The sequence below is a fragment of the Dreissena polymorpha genome, chromosome 3 (genome assembly GCF_020536995.1).
Source record: "Dreissena polymorpha isolate Duluth1 chromosome 3, UMN_Dpol_1.0, whole genome shotgun sequence".
In the NCBI taxonomy this organism is placed as follows: domain Eukaryota; kingdom Metazoa; phylum Mollusca; class Bivalvia; order Myida; family Dreissenidae; genus Dreissena; species Dreissena polymorpha.
Window position 1 is genome coordinate 6,881,434 of NC_068357.1, and position 18,335 is coordinate 6,899,768.

At 33.3% G+C, this 18,335-nt stretch overlaps 1 protein-coding gene and 1 long non-coding RNA gene across 11 annotated transcripts in view; one reads left to right on the forward strand and one right to left on the reverse strand.

Moving 5' to 3' along the window:
- Positions 1-16,181, forward strand: part of LOC127872857 (uncharacterized) — a 42,214-nt gene extending 26,033 nt beyond the window's left edge. The window contains exon 2 of the long non-coding RNA XR_008045817.1: positions 16,073-16,181. This is a non-coding gene — a long non-coding RNA (uncharacterized LOC127872857). The remainder of the gene's footprint in view (positions 1-16,072) is intronic.
- LOC127872851 (E3 ubiquitin-protein ligase TRIM71-like) overlaps positions 1-18,335 on the reverse strand; it is a 53,279-nt gene that overhangs the window by 25,720 nt on the left and 9,224 nt on the right. The window contains exons 3-4 of one of the 10 annotated variants that reach the window (XR_008045813.1): positions 16,371-17,050; positions 2,815-3,114 (exon numbers count right to left, since the gene is read on the reverse strand). The exons of 3 other annotated variants lie outside the window; for them this stretch is intronic. Coding sequence is in view for 6 of the 7 variants with exons in the window: in XM_052416267.1 (XP_052272227.1) it covers positions 16,698-17,050 (353 nt within the window). In the remaining variant the exon portion in view is untranslated. Of the gene's footprint in view, positions 1-2,814; positions 3,411-3,510; positions 3,728-15,864; positions 17,051-18,335 lie in introns of those variants that run through there. 6 more of the 10 variants (XM_052416266.1, XM_052416271.1, XM_052416269.1 and 3 more) reach the window with 6 other exon arrangements.

Consider the following 18,335-nt stretch of genomic DNA (forward strand, 5'->3'; position numbering starts at 1 on the left):
CACTATACTCAGAGAAATCCGGATTTATTTCAAATATCTTTGTGGACAACTTTTCTCTAATATCTTCATAGAGATTACATGACATAAGAACATGATATTCGTCTTCCACTTGGTTTATACAGTTAAAACAAAAACGTTCATTTGGTACAATTCCCTGATATCGTCCAGTTTATGTTATGTTAGGAAACTTTACACAGCTAATGTAAAATGTAAACACAGTATTCGAAGATATAGACATTGGATAGCGTTTAAGAATATAATTTTTACGGGGTAATTATTTCTTGTTACAATTATAAATTCGAAACGAATAATAAGATTTTAAACTTCAAAAAGTCGCAAATAAAATGTAATGTAATCATTTTATGGCATCAATGTTTTATTTATAACAGCTGACAATGACTGTTGGGAAATTAACATGAACAACACACACACGTGTGTCGCGCTCGCACCATATCATTTACCATATTCGTTCATAAACGTGCAATTTCAAAGGAACTTGTTAACTTTTCGTACGTATTTATTTATACAGCACAGTTGCAGTTCTTGTGTATGCATGGTAATAAATACTTCCAAGCTTATAAATCTTACTGTTTTGAACAGGAATATAATACTTGTTAAAATAAATGGCATTATATAAGTAAACATAGTTATGGGTGTGTCTAAAAGGTTGAAGGACCGCCTGCATATATTCGGCTACTGCCGTTTGCATTTTTTGGCTACTGACGTTTGCCATTCTTAAATGTACTACTAACGTTTGCCATATTTGTTTCTTCTCTTTAAACGTATATTTATTATCCGACACATATTTTCGTTTGTTAACGCGAAGAAATATGTAATGTATGTTCGTCCGGTAACGCATAGATAGTTCTGTGATCGTTTATTTGTGTAAACACCGACTTTTTGTATGTTTTACTACTGACGTTTGCTTCTTAAATGAAAATTTGCGCCAAAGTGTTCTCGAAAACCAAAGAAACACACACAACGCGTGATATACCGATCGCAAGCTTTATGCATGCCTTATTGCCCGCCCTAGGTCGTATGAAAGCCAGAGGACGATCAGCGAAGATATTGACAAAAAACCTACCTGGTGCGGCTGTTTTCCTTCGTAAAACGCCTACTGACGTTGACTTTTGGGGTCACGTGACAGTGTTTGTTCATTCACAGTGTTAGTATTTGATTGAAATCTTGCCGAAATAATTTTTTATGCAACTCAATACAGATCGATTAAAATAAAATTTCAAACGTGACATATCTCTAGTTCGTTTGCTGAATAGCAAATACATATTTGTTTAAAACTGTATATTTTTAGCGAGAATTTAGCATTATGTGTTTCATCTAACTTTTTTATTTATTTACTATAAACACTCGTATAATTTTTAATATGCATACACAGTATACTGTGCAAAGGATTGAAAGGTAACCATTGATAACAGTATTTCTTCATTCATGTAAGGTAGGTCGAGTTTTGTCAAATGCTTCAAAAAAGGTAAAGGTCTTTTTTATTATAGTGTCACCCCTATTGAAAGGGCCAGCCAATTTGGCTTATGAGACACCTTTGCGTGTATACCATGTACCTCCCAACTCCTATCACTATGCCAGGCGCCAGGCGGATAGAAGTCGGTAACCATTCATGTTTAACGCTCGCGGCTCACGAGCCGGCCATATCGAAACAAGTCCCATGACAAACATCCATCCTTCGACAAACGCTCACCATGGAGCTCGAACCTTCGACCTTCCGTTCCCTAGGCGGACGCCTTATCCACTAGGTCACGGCGATCAATATGATTTTGTGAAAAATCTGCTCTCACCACTATTATTTTCAACTGTGGTTCAATAATTTACATATACGACGATTAAAGCTTTACTCATGTTTATATGTAAAGTGCAGTATGAATTGTCCTGTATAAGGCATTGTCCAATCGTGGTCCTTAAATAGCGGCTACATTCCAAGAACATCTGCAATAGCAACCTAAAGCGGTACCGTGAAATGTATTTAAGTTTATGATCATAACAATGCGAGACATTCGTGATTTTTAGTTTTATTATTTTTTTACCAAACTAATATGCACGCACACAACAATACAGCAATCAACACAATGTAGCATTAAGTTTTGAATATGATAAAATATACCAAATCGTAACAATCGTGAATTTTTTTCTACGGTTTCATTTATGATTTTTCAATGTGTGACCGCAAAAAGGCGTGTCTTACCTCATTTAGAGATTTTATAATATTTCTTATTCTTCTAAAGTTATTAGTCCATAAAATAAAAGTAAGAGCATTACTTTGTGAAACTATAACATGCGGTTCGTTTAACACAATATGAAGCAAAGTAACGTGTCAATATCATAAATCAATGTTAAGTCTTTATTATAAAGACTATAAATTAAATTAATTTATGTTTCTTAATAGGTCGGATGCAGGTATGCATAATATTCTCTGTAAATTCATTCATTCACGTGATTCTGTCCAACGTATCACAGATAGCACAGCCGCACGCTAACGGGTTGAATTTGTGCCATGCATCTGTTACTATTCTGAATGCTACATATTCAATAAACTTGTACATGAATAGGATTACAATTATTACATAGTATAACAATAAATACATAAAGTAGTATAATATGTACCTGTATATATATATATACCATTTTTTGAAAAATAACAATTTTACCACATGTTCCCATCATCATGCTTCCATTAACAAAACAACAATTGAATTCGTTTAATCGTTCGCATTGTTGTCTGTTTTTAAAAATAAAGACAATGCAATATAGGTGATACTTAGGATACAAGGACTGGTATTCCCAAAGCTCTCAAGAGAACTCTTACAATAATATGTACACACAAGAGCAAATCGCAAAATAGTTTTCTTTTTTATATAAAAGTAATTACATTAGAAACATTTAGTTGTTTAAAACATGTTATGCTATAAAAAATTGCTAGGAATTCAGGAAATTTTATTTAATTAAGGAATGCCTGAAATTTTATCTTCAAGTCTCGTGAATACGTGCCCAGATAGGTATCGAATACAAATATCTGCATAATAGCTATACCATTCGACGCAGTGAATGTTTTCTAAGCATTTCTTTTTATCCGATTTCAACCCTAACCTACATATGTACTAGTTTTATTATCTTTATTTCAAATATCATACTTATATTTCAAATATTGTGTTTTATTGTACAGAGTTTATAGACATTTTACTTTATTTAAACATCTCTTAAATATTGCATAGTCAAATATGCGGTACATAGGAACGGGTGCATTGATAATTAACATTCTCGCATACTAAAATGTTTTGATCTCTCAAGAAAAGCTGTTAACAGGCATCCACATCATCATACATTGCCATTGCCCCACAAACAGAATTTTTACAACTAACAAACCGTTAGTTTGCCGAGTTTACCTTTGACTCAGAAGCAAAATTAATTATACTCTTTACCAGCAACATGCGTTCTCAGCTTTTTAATGATGCTTAATAGCTTGTTAATATGCATAAATTACCACTATTTTAACATTTTATTTTGGCAACCAATATATTCCCATTCTGATTTCCAACAATCAGCCTGCCAGTAATCGCATTGTAGTATACAGAATCTGGTCTATCCAGACAATCCTCCTTGGAAGCCAGCGTCACCACTCCCCCATCATCATCCATCTGGACTACGCTGTGTGATTGATAGCCACATATCAGCAGCAGTCCTGTCTCTGACACGTGTATGCCTGTAGGCCTACGAAGTGCGGGGTCGTCCAAAGATGACAGGACAGTCCCATCCATAGACAGGGTTAGGAGCTTGTTTTGCGAGAAGTTGGTCACAAACAGCCGTGATCCATCGGGACTTACTGCGCACTTGTACACTGCAAAGTAATATAAAATAGTATGTTTTATTACCATCATATTCCGAAGAGTGCACAATTATAACCATGGCAAAAAATAATTAATATTAATTAACAACACACTAATTTGCAAACGATATAAATATATATGCGTTTATAAATGCTGCATAGATCACAGAAACTGACTTTGAAATAAAACACTGCCTACACTTGATCAAAATGAATTAATATACACATATGCATCCATTTGAACGATACTTTAACTATGACATGTGAGGCTGTTGTTTTATTTTAGAAAACTACTCGGATGTTGTTTTACAACCTTAAATGATGTTTGGTAACCGTCGATATTTAATTGTATAAACGAGTATCCAAAGATCCTTCACAGAGATGATCGCTTTCTGCACGCACATAATTTTCCCTGTTTACCCAACCAACAGAAACAATAGACACAATATTCACAAATATTAATATTTATCCGAACCGTTTTAATTGCTGATTGCATATGGTTTATATTAAATAAATTACACGGACGGTACAATTTAAATAATTCAATTCAGACCGTTGTGCTTTAAGACTTAAAGTGTTATACGAAAGTCAATATGCAATGTCCATATGAATAGCATTTAAACGAAAAACTTTCATTGATATATACAATCACGTTAAGAACGACATTAATGAACGATTCGTGTGCAAGGTGGCCCGGAAAATATCGGGGACATGTTTTAAAATTGGCTTTGAGAGCTCATACTTAACATGCTATTTTAAGAGAAACCCTCGTTTCGCAAAAACGATTGCACGTACCAAGGTTGAGATAAATGTATATGAATACATTAAAGTAGTGTTTTAATCAAGACATAATCTCAACGTATCGGTTTAAATGTTATTATGTGCAACGCGTTCCTGGATTCAGTCTCATAAAGCCGTGATGACAATCTGTTCATATCGGGTTGAGATTCCGTCAATTAATACCGTGGTCAGATTCAGTCTGTTCATACCATGATAATATAAGTTGTTAAATACCGTGATGAGATTCAGTCAAGTTTATGTCTTTGTGATATTTATTCTCAACGACATAAACGTTTATTTTTGGCTTTTGTATTAATTTAAATGTTATTTATTTATATACAGTAGGTAGATTCAGTTTTTACATCCCGTGTTGAGATTATATTGGTACCTCCTGTATTGAGTTTAAGTCAGTGTATGATGTGGTATGAATTGGTCTCTGATGAGATGAAGTGGGTCTATACATTGCAGAAATCCATTCATTAAACATCAGGAGAGATTCAGCCTGGTATGACAGTACATACCGTGGTGACATTCAGTCAGTACATACTATGGTGACATTTAGACTGTACATACCGTGGTGACATTCAGACTGTACATACCGTGGTGACATTCAGACTGTACATAGTCTAGTGTTTTTCCCAGGAGGGCAAAGGGGCATGGCGCATTACTTTCAAAAAGGGCATTTTGGTGCGCAGCTTAGGCAAAAAAGGGCAAAAACGTTCCCTGAATACCTGAATTACGGGGAAACCTGTAATCGCATCAGACGCAGTTGTGGAAAAAATAACATATAAACACGCACATTTAATGGTAATTGATGTATTAAACTTACTATGATTTATATTAATATATTTACCTTGCAATGTACATTTAAGTTCCATGCTGTTTCAATAAACTGTACAGCACGACAAACATAATAAAGCAATATATGCATATTAATCTGATTATACCCAGATCCACTAACATATAAATGAAACCCTGTTTGTTTTATCCCATTTTCTAACAATAATCTTGCCTTGCCAGATGTTTAAAATAACATTGCGAGTAAATTGATCGCTAACAATATGCAAACACTCGTTTCCGTGACATACATCCACGGAGTAGATTACAATTAAATAAATAATGTTGTTACTATCTTTTTTATGCATCGTTGATTATCACAGACATTTCATTAATTTTTTCTTAATGTATAACCTCCATCGTTAATTCGATCGTTTACGACGTTATTTGCCATTTTTGCCGAGTCACAATTTAATTCTGTATAGTCCGCCATGTTGCTAAAATGTCAAATGATGTAAGCGACAGGTGCGCATAGCAAAGTTAAATCGTATACGCGATTCGCATTTTGTTAAATTAGTATACGTCTCAGTAATTACTTCACTAATTAGATCTAATTATCTTAAAGACGAAATCGATAAAGAACAAATTTGTTTGTGTTTTTAAATGTAATTATGCGTAAAAATATATGTTTTGATATAACTGAAAAATGCATGGAATGCACAATTGCCACGAGAATAACATCGAGTTTTTCATCAAAAGTCTCCGAAGTAACGATTTAATCTCACTGATTATAAATAAGTTATTTAATAAATTTATATCACTTTGAAAAATAATTTAATTATGCCATATATGGCAATTGTTGAAATATGCATAACTAACATGAATTTAACGTTGACGTTGTTTTTACAAACGTGTAAGTTGTTCTTATTATCGTCGATATTTTATAGACTAAACACGTGTTTAAAGATACAAATTTAGACGACCGCATTCTGCACTCACAACATTATCTCAATATATCAAAACAACAGACAGTAAATACAACAATAATTAAAAAAATATGAATAATTACCTGACCGTGCTAATTGCTGTTTTTCTCTCAAAATAACATCATTTACACGACTGAACTAAAATACAATTTATGTGATAGGTTTCACGCCGTTGTGTTTAACGACTTTCAGCGTTATTTTTAAAAAATACAGATTATATGCATAGTTCATAATACCTGCATTTAAGCGAGAACTTAAACTCATATCGACATATACGAACATAAAAACAGCATAAAGAAAGATATTTTATCAATGCGTTTTATGTACATTGTTGTAGTTCCCACTATAAAATCGGAAAAAAACATTGTTTCTAATCATTAGCGCTCGCAGGGACACATAGTTTTGTATCGCGAAACTTTAAGAAGAAAAAAATCTAGGCACAATTTGACACCGGCTTCTTATTTCAGCTGTAACGGTACCCCGTGTGCTTCACAGCATAAAGAACTGCAATGTATAGCGTAAAGGTTTACACATGCAAATGTTGGTAGAGTCGCTGGGAAGCTTATAAGTATGTGAAGCTTTTATCCACAAGAATAATTTGGTGTCCGTTACAGTTTGGGTCAAATATATTTTTGATGAAAATTTATGTTTACTTTGTGGTATCGAGGTGTGATTAAATCAAATTACAACGTGGTGAAAATTAACGTGTTTATAATGTGACCTTTGTAAAAACATGCATGCATTGACGTCCGAAAAGTTGTAATACTTAAAATAAGAAGGCTTCATGCCAACTTCTGAAAGAAAATATCATAATGAAACAAAACAATTATCAAGAGCAAATTGAATGTACATGTATTTGAATATATCTGACCTGATGATATATTGTATTACCTTTAAACAAAAATAAGCAATGCTGCTTTTATAGCAGCGTATTATACATTTACCCATGACAAGAAAAATCTTACCATCAATATTTCGTGTCACCCAGAATGCAAAATCCAAGCTGAAAAATTTAAAGCTTCGAAAATAAATCTGGCAAGAAGGTTGTTTTTTAAACATCAACAGCTGCGAAAAAGGATTAATAGCCTTGATGATTATTTGCTTGAACGGATTCAGGGCATGCACTATCGTTCAGTCCGATAATTAAGAAATACATTGTCCACGGTTGCAATGGTGTTTATTAATAATGGAAAGTATTCTTAATGGATTTGTTAATGGCTATTTATTAAGCTTACTGTGCCCTGACCGTTGACCTGTTTACCTCACAAGGATAGGGTTTTCCTTAAATACTTGGCCATTTTTCGATGATGGTAAGTCTAAGGATCCTTAGGAGATCGTTCGAAAATAAAAAGTTCTACGGCCCAACCGTCATCACGACCGACGGATAGTCGCAAAGCAATGTACGCCGCTTCTTCGAAGGGTTCATACATACATCAATAATGGAGATATAGTTTAAACTTACTCTAGTTTTTATATATAACACTTTAAATAGATTCGCTACTATTGTGCAGAAATTGACGCATGAATCGTAAGAATACATCTGTGCTATATTTGTGTAAATAATAATTACTCTATTGCTTGAACTAACTATACACGATACAAGAATTGTTTCACATTAAACATGCTCTTTGGGTTGACAATTTGGAATATTTATATATAAACCTCGTTCTTGGGAAATCTGGCCTAAATGCATGTGCGTAATGTGTCCCAGATTAGCTTTTGACGACAATTAACGCCTAAACTGGATTTACGTTTAGTAGAGACTTCCTTAAAACGATGAAAACACGTAAAGTGTAGTCCCTGATTAGCCTGTACTGTAGTGCACTGTACAGGCTAGTCTGTTACGACACTTAACGGACATGCATTAAGCCCAGTTTCGCCAGAACGAGGCTCATATAAATGTTTATAAGTCCATAGAACCCGATGCGTTTGTACATGTATAGAGGTGGTATTAAACAACTTACAGTGTATGTATTGATAAGATGATAAACGTACACTTAGTACATTAAGTGTTGAATGGGTGTCTGTTATTATGTCCGACATACCTGTACGGTCACTTGAGTCATCTTCATAGATCTTCTTTACCAGCTGACCGCCCATTGTGTACTTATATAAGGCAGTGCATGATGACATAAACAGATGTTCTTTAAGACGAGAAATACCATTACAGAACTGTGTGAACAAAAGTACTCTGTCTTTCACTATCCACCTGTTTTTGCTAACGAAGAGCTGGACGTTGTAGGTCTTTCACGTGTTCGATTAAATATTTCACAAATATTTGACTCATTTCATGTACTGGAAATAAGCGTTTGATTAACCTCACGAGTTCAAACTAATATTTCACTTTTCAAGTGCATATATATTTCTCAAAGCAATATTAAAAACAGCAAGTCTCTCAAAAGGCTGTAAATATTGATCAAGAGATATAAAGCTACTAAAAGTCATGCTTTAGAACGGTTTAATCATACGGCATATCTCAAACATTTCACCGCTTTCCGAAAACGACCGATGTTATCACCTTGTTGTGGTGTTGTTTATGGGACAATCGAACTGAGTTGGTATTATCCACATTATTGTTAACAAAAACTTGAATGTAAGCAAAGTCCTCACAGTGGTTACCTGCCCCTACCCGCCAATTGTAACGACTGCATATACAAGTGAACATCTATTACCTGCCCCTACCCGCCAATGGTAACGACTGCATATACAAGTGAACATCTATTACCTGCCCCTACCCGCCCATGGTAACGACTGCATATACAAGTGAACATCTATTCAGATCTGGAAGAACTTATTGTTTTCTTCTTGTATTTATTATCCATACCACCTTTAATACGTCCAATACTATCGTGCAGCAATTAACGCATGCACTATCTTAAAATCAATACAGTTATGTTTCGTTTGTGCAGTGAAAGCTTACTTCAGTGATTGAACTTCAACCCGTGCGAACATACTTTTGAGATTGATAATTATGTCAAACAAACGCTACATGTAGATGTGTATTATTCTACGGAGCGTCATTCGTGCATGAATAATTGAACTAACATTTACAAGGCTGACATATTCCATTGTTTGTATTAATATGACTACCTATATGATGATGAAGATAAAATACATTTATAAAGTATTGGACAGTATGATAATGTTACAGGTTTATAATATAAATGTCGAACATAACAGTGTGGATACTTGAAGTACATCCATAGTTCACAATCACCAGCTACCCATCCATTGTGTACTGATATATCGCAGTTCTTGTTGAAATAAAAAGATTTTCTTTAGTTCTTAAACACAATTCTCGTTACTTTGGCCATAAATGCTGTTTGTCTTTATTTTGCATTATTCAATGAAGTCATAAATCGGTGTGAGGTCGTTATGAAACGCCGTTAAATATCCCAGCAAAAGAAATGCAATGTGTCACAATTTTGTCCTAAATAATTATGGCATGTTTGATTGAACCGCCTCATAAGTCGACACTATAATTTAAAAATGATGAACCGCCTCATATGTCGACACTTTAATTTAAAAATGATGTTTGAAATTAAATACTTTTGACTAATGATTGATTATATATGGGATTTTGAAAACGTTACAAAATGGAACAGAAATTAATTTTTCGTTGTCACTTACCATCGGTTTTATTTAAATTTTTGGGGAACAAAATCATGGTCGGGAATTAAAGATTTGGGTCTGACTCGTAACTAGAATTATTACTATTTGTTTAGCCTTATACAAATCTTCGAAAAACTGGAATATTGTTTCAATGTTAAAGCATTTGCTTTACTTCATATTTTGACCCATAAAGATAATGAGTTAATGTAAGCCTCATTGTGTAAAAAGGTATTGGTCTTCTCACTATCGTCGACATAAAACAGATGTGTTCGCGTGGTTTGCGTAGCGAATGTTTCTTTAAAAAATACTTTCAAACGGTGCCTGGAGAAACTCAAGTTTGAAATAAATATGATTATACAGCTGGATTTATTTAATGCAAAGCCAGCGCCGGTCTTTGTACATGTCGTTCGTCGATTTTAATTTACGAAATAGTTTTTAGCTCACAATTTTAATATTCATTTTGTTCTTGAAATAAGAGACATACGAAAAATGAGCGCTTATACTAATTGAAAAAAAACTGTATCGTAAGTTTAATTTGTCGGACGGTGGGCTCATGTATCTTTATTATTTCTAAAATCTCATGCTTCATGTTGATTTCCATAAATGTAAGAAGAACTTAAGAATAGGACAAAGATTCTCCAGAGTTTCTTGTCTCCTGAATGAGTTTTTTAGTCTCAGTTTAAGATATTGATCTATGATAATCTTTATAACATTAATTGAGTTTTTATTTCCTTTTAGGAAGAGCATTCATGCTGAAACAAAGACTATGCTTAAGAATGCATTGGTTTCCGAAAAAGAGTATTATTTAATCTAAGCTTGTGGGGTTAAACATGTGGCATTATGCAATGGCAAAAAACAATTACTGTTTACACTTATTAGGTATAAAAGAATCCCTTTCAAATTTAAATTGCATACTTGTTTTAGTTTAGTTAAGACCTATAAATAAAGCTCAAATGCGCTTATTTTATGCTGACACTCCAGAGCATGTTTCGTGGTTAGAAACAGTACTTAGAGTCTTTGATGCGATCATAATGGTGTTCGACCGCGGGACCTCGAGACATCAAGCACCATATCCACCCCGCCACCGCGACATATTTGTTATCGTTTTATCGAATCAAGTACGAAATTAATATTTTGATCCAGAAAAAACACACAATGGAAAGTGGAATGATGGTTAGAGGCGCCCTAATCGCAAAGTACGGTAAAAATGCCACACATTGACCCTGTAGACCACCTCTTTTTTGTCGCTATCACTAGTGACAAACGTGAAAAGTAGGTTATACAATAGTTTTTTTTTATTGTCTCACACTTGTTGTGTCTTGTGTGTAGCTTAGACATGGGACATTTTTATTTCCATCTTTGTTGATATTATACACAACTGATGTTGATATAGGATTATGTTATGGAGTTATATCATTCTTACTAATTACAACCTTACATGTTTTATAGTGTTACGATTCTAATGTTTTTTATTCTGTCATTGAATTTATAGAATTAGTTCAGTTAACTTAATAACAAATAAACCATTATGCATAGTTGATATTTTATCGTTCAAAAATGCCTAAGATAGCATGTACACGACGACTCTCATTGGTTATGCAAGTTACAGCTTTTTCAATTAGTGATGAAATATTTTTGAAAAAAGGCATACGCGTTTTGAATTATTCATTCGATTGTAACGAGTACATTTAGAAGGCTTAGCACAATTTCTTTGACTTTACTCTCGATATGCGACAGAGTCCTCCAATCACGCACACTGACTTTGAAGACGGATTTGACACCGTTTAAATATTACAAATCATGTAATGTATTGGTTTTCACGATTTTTTATTTGTTTAGTAAATAAGACTCCTCCGAAATAAGAAAATGCTAAAACATTCCTTAATATGTGTAATCTAAATTGATTTTTTCTTATATCTGGAATTGCATGTTTCTATAGTAAGTATAGTACTAATGAAACTTGGAAGAAACGTTATGGTTCATGTTCATACTACGTTACTCTTTTTAAGTCAAGTGACTCATTTACCATACACAACTGGACAATACAAACAACACCACATAAAAAAGATGTGATACAGTCTTCAAGCACTGACAAGTTAGAAATAATAAGACATTCAACTTAGAATAAACATTAACGTCACATTGTAATTGAAATGAAAAAAGCAATAGAGAATATTTGTATGCCCCCGGATCGAATGATCGGGGGTATATTGTTTTTGGCCTGTCTATCATTGTATGTGTGTGTCTTTGTGTCTGTCCCAAACTTTAACCTTGGTCATAACTTTGCAATATTGAAGATAGCAACTTGATATTTGGAATGCATGTGCGTCTCATGGAGCTGCATATTTTGAGTGGTGAAAGGTCAAGGTCATCCTTCAAGGTCAAAGGTCAAATATATGGCTTCAAAGCGGTGCATTAGAGGGCATTGTGTTTCACGAATACAGCTCTTGTTTCAATTTGATTTAAATTTATTTACAAAATGGTTTAATATTCACCTAGCAACAGATTTCAATCTAGCTGCGGCTCGAAGAAATGAAGAACAATTAATAAATTATCAGAGTAATCCATTTTGATTTGCAAGCTATAAGATTCAAGCATCATGAATTCATTGACATGCATTTCAGTATATGGCGTATTACAAAATCCTGATGTCATGGCTATGATGTATACGAACAATATTAACATCTCTAGTTAAAGTATATTTTGGTGGAAGAAAAAAAAGTTGAATAGATTCCTGAACATGATTTCGTATTATAGTATTAATTAGCTCGAACTGTAAATTTAAATCACTTAATCAATAAGCTTTTTTGATATTATATTACACTTTGTTCAAATTCTAAATGCATTATGTTCCGATAATTACATATATATTTATTTATTCATGTATCGTGGCTCTTTCTTAATCGTTCCATAGCACGCTGAATATGATGTCCGCATAGAATCAAACGATCTTTATAATCTGTTCATGACCATTTTTGTTATAGGCTGCCTTGTTTGCGCAGTGGTTGGTGCATTCTCACTTAGACAACGGAGATTTGTTGTTTACCACAATAACGGCAATTTGAGTTTACACCGCGTACTTCGGCTTCCCCTCACACAACAACGCCAAATTCAATTGGTATATCTTTCAGTTAAAACTTAATAGCTGGAAATTGAAGCAATAATTTAGCATTCGTCCCAACTTGGGTGAGTGTAGTAAGTAAATTAGCCAGAAGTGCACACTCCTGGTCCGAACATAATGCACTTCAGACGTGGGAGGATCACATACACTTCAAAATGCGCACATTTTCTGTTCGCATGTGACATGTTTTCACTTTAACGCAGCACTGAGAACTACTTTTGCATTAAAATATTGTAAAATGACCACATTGTTTGACCCGAACTTTAATTACGTTAAATTTTATTTAGTGAAAAGGCGAACGACGTCATAGTAATGCGCAAACGTAAAAGGCATGCCGTTCTACGGAGGTGAAACCGAAACTGAAACTTAAGATTCATACGCCAGCGTTAAGAAGTACATCGTGGCCTTTACAGTTTAAAAGTATAGTCAGTATCCATGTTTTGTTGTAATCATAAGAGTTTTTTTTATATTATTAAATCGTTTTTTAACTGTCTAAAAATAAGGCTTAATTGGAGTATTGTTTAATGGTCATGCACCGATACAATTCACAAAACACATTTAATTTATTCAATTTGAAAATTAAAATATTTAATTGTATCAAACTTTATCTTATATCAATTGAGTGAATGTTATTGGAAAGTGTCTTATTATATTAAACAAATCATAACTACAAGTCACTTTGTATCGTTTTAGATAGAAAATGAAATATCTGAAATATTGCAAAAAATGAAACTATGCAAGCATTTTTATTACATTTTATCGCTTATCTTGTTATTTATTGAAATAATATATCATGTTCCTTTATTTTTCTTCATAAATTGTTGTCGCTTTCTCAGAGTTATGTACTAAATGTCATATAAGAAGAATAAAAGGTTATTGAATAATATAAATTTATTTGTAAAATGCGTTGTATTCTCCATTTAATTTGCATCATGGTATACATTAGAATAAACAATGTAAATCCTGCGCGGTCCTTTTTTATAAAGTACCAAGTTAAATAACCATGAAGGATACAGAGTTAACATTTCTATTTATTTTATCATCCCATGAACCCTTAACTAGAAGCGGTGTAAATTAAAATCTCATATTTACACTCATATGTGTCTTGTTCTGACAAAACTGGGCATAATACATGTGCGTAAAATGCCGTCCCAGATTAGCCTGTGCAGTCCGCACAGGCTAATCGGGGACGACACTTTCCGCTTAAACTTGATTTTCGGTAAGGATGGACTTCCTTGAAACTAAAAATACCATTAAAGCGGAAAGTGTCGTCCCTGATTAGCCTGTGCGGACTACACAGGCTAATCTGGGACGACACTTTACGCACATGAATTAAGCCCAGTTTTCTCAGAACAAGACACATATATACCCCCGAATGTTTACGTCATTATTTTTTAACAAGAGATTTTTACTCTTGAAATATTTTTATGTATGCTCCTAGTAAATACATGAGTTAACATTATTGTGTAGGCCTAACACTATTCTTCTTTGTACAAACCGGCGCTTCTTTGGTATTTGATTGAAATTTTGCCGAAATAAATTTTTATGCAACTCAATACAGATCGATTAAAATAAAATTTCAAACGTGACATATCTCTAATTCGTTTGTTGAATAGCAAATACATATTTGTTAAAAACTGTATATTTTTAGCGAGAATTTAGCATTATGTTTTTCATCTAACTTTTTTTTATTTACTTTAAACACTCGTAATATGCATACACAGTATAATTTGCAAAGGATTGAAAGGTAACCGTTGATAACAGTATTTCTTCATTCATGTAAGGTAGGTCGAGTTTTGTCAAATGCTTCAATATAATTTTGTGGAAAATCTGCTCTCACCACTATTATTTTCAACTGTGGTTCAATAATTTACATATACGACGATTAAAGCTTTAATCATGTCTATATGTAAAGTGCAGTATGAATTGTCCTGTATTAGTCATTGTCCAAGCGTTTGCCTTAAATAGCGGCTACATTCCAAGAACAGCTGCAATAGCAACCTAAAGCGGTACCGTGAAATGTATTTAAGTTTATGATCATAACAATGCGAGACATTCGTGATTGTTAGTTTTATTAATTTCTTACCAAACTAATATGCACGCACACAACAATACAGCAATCAACACAATGTAGCATTAAGTTTTGAATATGATAAAATATACCAAATCGTAACAATTGTGAATTTTTTCTACGGTTTCATTTTTTTATGATTTGTCAATGTGTGACCGCCAAAAGGCGTGTCTTACCTCATTTAGAGATTTTATAATATTTCTTATTCTTCTAAAGTTATTAGTCCATAAAATAAAAGTAAGAGCATTACTTTGTGAAATTATAACATGCGGTTCGTTTAACACAATATGAAGCAAAGTAACGTGTCAATATCATAAATCAATGTTAAGTCTTTATTATAAAGACTATAAATTAAATTAATTTATGTTTCTTTATAGGTCGGATACAGGTATGCATAATGTTCTCTTTAAATTTAGTAATTCATGTGATCCTGTCCAACGTAACACAGATAGCACAGCCGCACGCTAACGGGTTGAATTTGTGTCATGCATCTGTTACTTTTCTGAATGCTACATATTCAATAAACTTGTACATGAAAAGGATTACAATTATTACATAGTATAACAATAAATACATAAAGTAGTATAATATGTACCTGTATATATATATATATATATATATATATATATATATATATATATATATATATATATATATATATATATATATATATATATATATATATATATATATATATATATATATACCATTTTTTGATAAAATAAAATTTTTACCACATGTTCCCATCATCATGCTTCCATTAACAAAACAACAATTGAATTCGTTTAATCGTTCTCATTGTTGTCTGTTTTTAAAAATAAAGACAATGCAATATAGGTGAGATACTTAGGATACAAGGACTGGTATTCCCAAAGCTCTCAAGAGAACTCTTACAATAATATGTACACACAAGAGCAAATCGCAAAATAGTTTTCTTTTTTATATAAAAGTAATTATATTAGAAACATTTAGTTGTTTAAAACATGTTATGCTATAAAAATTGCTAGGATTGAGGAAATTTTATCCAATTAAGGAATGCCTGAAATTTTATCTTCAAGTCTCGTGAATACGATCCCAGATAAGTGTCGAATACAAATATCTGCATAATAGCTATACCATTCGACGCAGTGAATGTTTTCTAAGCATTTCTTTTTATCCGATTTCAACCCTAACCTACATATGTACTAGTTTTATTATCTTTATTTCAAATATCATACTTATATTTCAAATACTGTGTTTTATTGTACAGAGTTTATAGACATTTTACTTTATTTAAACATCTCTTTAATATTGCATAGTCAAATATGCGGTACATAAGAACGGGTGCATTGATAATTTACATTCTCGCACCCTTAAATGTTTTGATCTCTCAAGAAAAGCTGTTAACAGGCATCCGCATCATCATACATTGCCATTTCCCCACAAACAGAAATTTAACAACTAACAAACCATTAGTTTGCCGAGTTAACCTTGACTCAGAAGCAAAATTAATTATACTCTTTACCAGCAACATGCGTTCTCAGCAACCAATATATTCTTATTCTGATTTCCAACAATCAGCCTGCCAGTACTCGCACTGTAGTATACAGACTCTGGTCTAAACAGACCATCCTCCTCGGAAGCCAGCGTCACCACTCCCCCATCATCATCCACCTGTACTACGTTGTTTGATTCAGTGCCACATATCAGCATCAGTCCTGTCTCTGACACGTGTATACCTGTAGGCCCACGAAGTGCGGGATCGTCCAAAGATGACAGGACAGTCCCATCCATTGACAGGATTAGGAGCTTGTTGAGCGAGTAGTTGGTTACATACAGCCGTGATCCATCGGGACTTACTGCGCACTTGTACACTGCAAATAAATATGCTGCATATATCACAGAAACTGACTTTGAAATAAAACACTGCCTACACTTGATCAAAATGAATTAATATAGACATATTCATCCATTTGAACGATATTTTAACTATGACATGTGAGGCTGTTGTTTTATTTTAGTAAACTCCTCGGATGTTGTTTAACAACCTTAAATGATGTTTGGTAATCGTCGATATTTAATTGTATAAACGAGTATCCAAAGATCCTTCACAGAGATGATCGCTTTCTGCACGCACATAATTTCCCCTGTTTACCCAACCAACAGAAACAATAGACACAATATTCACAAATATTAATATTTATCCGAATCGTTTTAATAGCTGATTGCATATGGTTTATATTAAATAAATTACACGGACGGTACAATTTAAATAATTCAATTCAGACCGTTGTGCTTTAAGACTGAAAGTGTTATACGAAAGTCAATATGCAATGTCCATATGAATAGCATTTAAACGAAAAACTTTCATTGATATATACAATCACGTTAAGAACGACATTAATGAACGATTCGTGTGCAAGGTGGCCCGGAAAAATACTGGGGACATGTTTTAAAATTGGCTTTGTTAATTGAGAGCTCATACTTAACATGCTATTTTAAGAGAAACCCTCGTTTCGCAAAATATTTATGAATACATTAAAGTAGTGTTTTAATCAAGACATAATCTTAACGTTTCGGTGTTAATGTTATTATGTGCACCGCGTTCCTGGATTTAGTCTCATAATGCCGTGATGACAGTCTGTTCATATCGGGTTGAGATTCAGTCAATTTATACCGTGGTGAGATTCAGTCTGTTCATACCATGATAATATAAGTTGTTAAATACCGTAGTGAGATTCAGTCTCTTCATACCATGATAGTATAAGTTGTTAAATACCGTGGTGAGATCCAGTCTGTTCATACCATGATAATATAAGTTGTTAAATACCGTGATGAGATTCAGTCAAGTTTATGTCTTTGTGATATTTATTCTCAACGACATAAACGTTTATTTTTGGCCTTTGTATTAATTTAAATATTATTTATTTATATACAGAAGTTAGATTCAGTTTTTACTTTCCGTGTTGAGATTATATTGGTACCTACCGTATTGAGTTTCAGTCAGTGTATGATGTGGTATGAATTGGTCTCTGATGAGATTAAGTTGGTCTATACATTGCAGAAATCCATTCATTTAACATCAGAAGAGATTCAGCCTGGTTTGACTTAAGATGTGCTTACTGTGTTGATAGTGAGACAGTATATACCGGAGTAAGA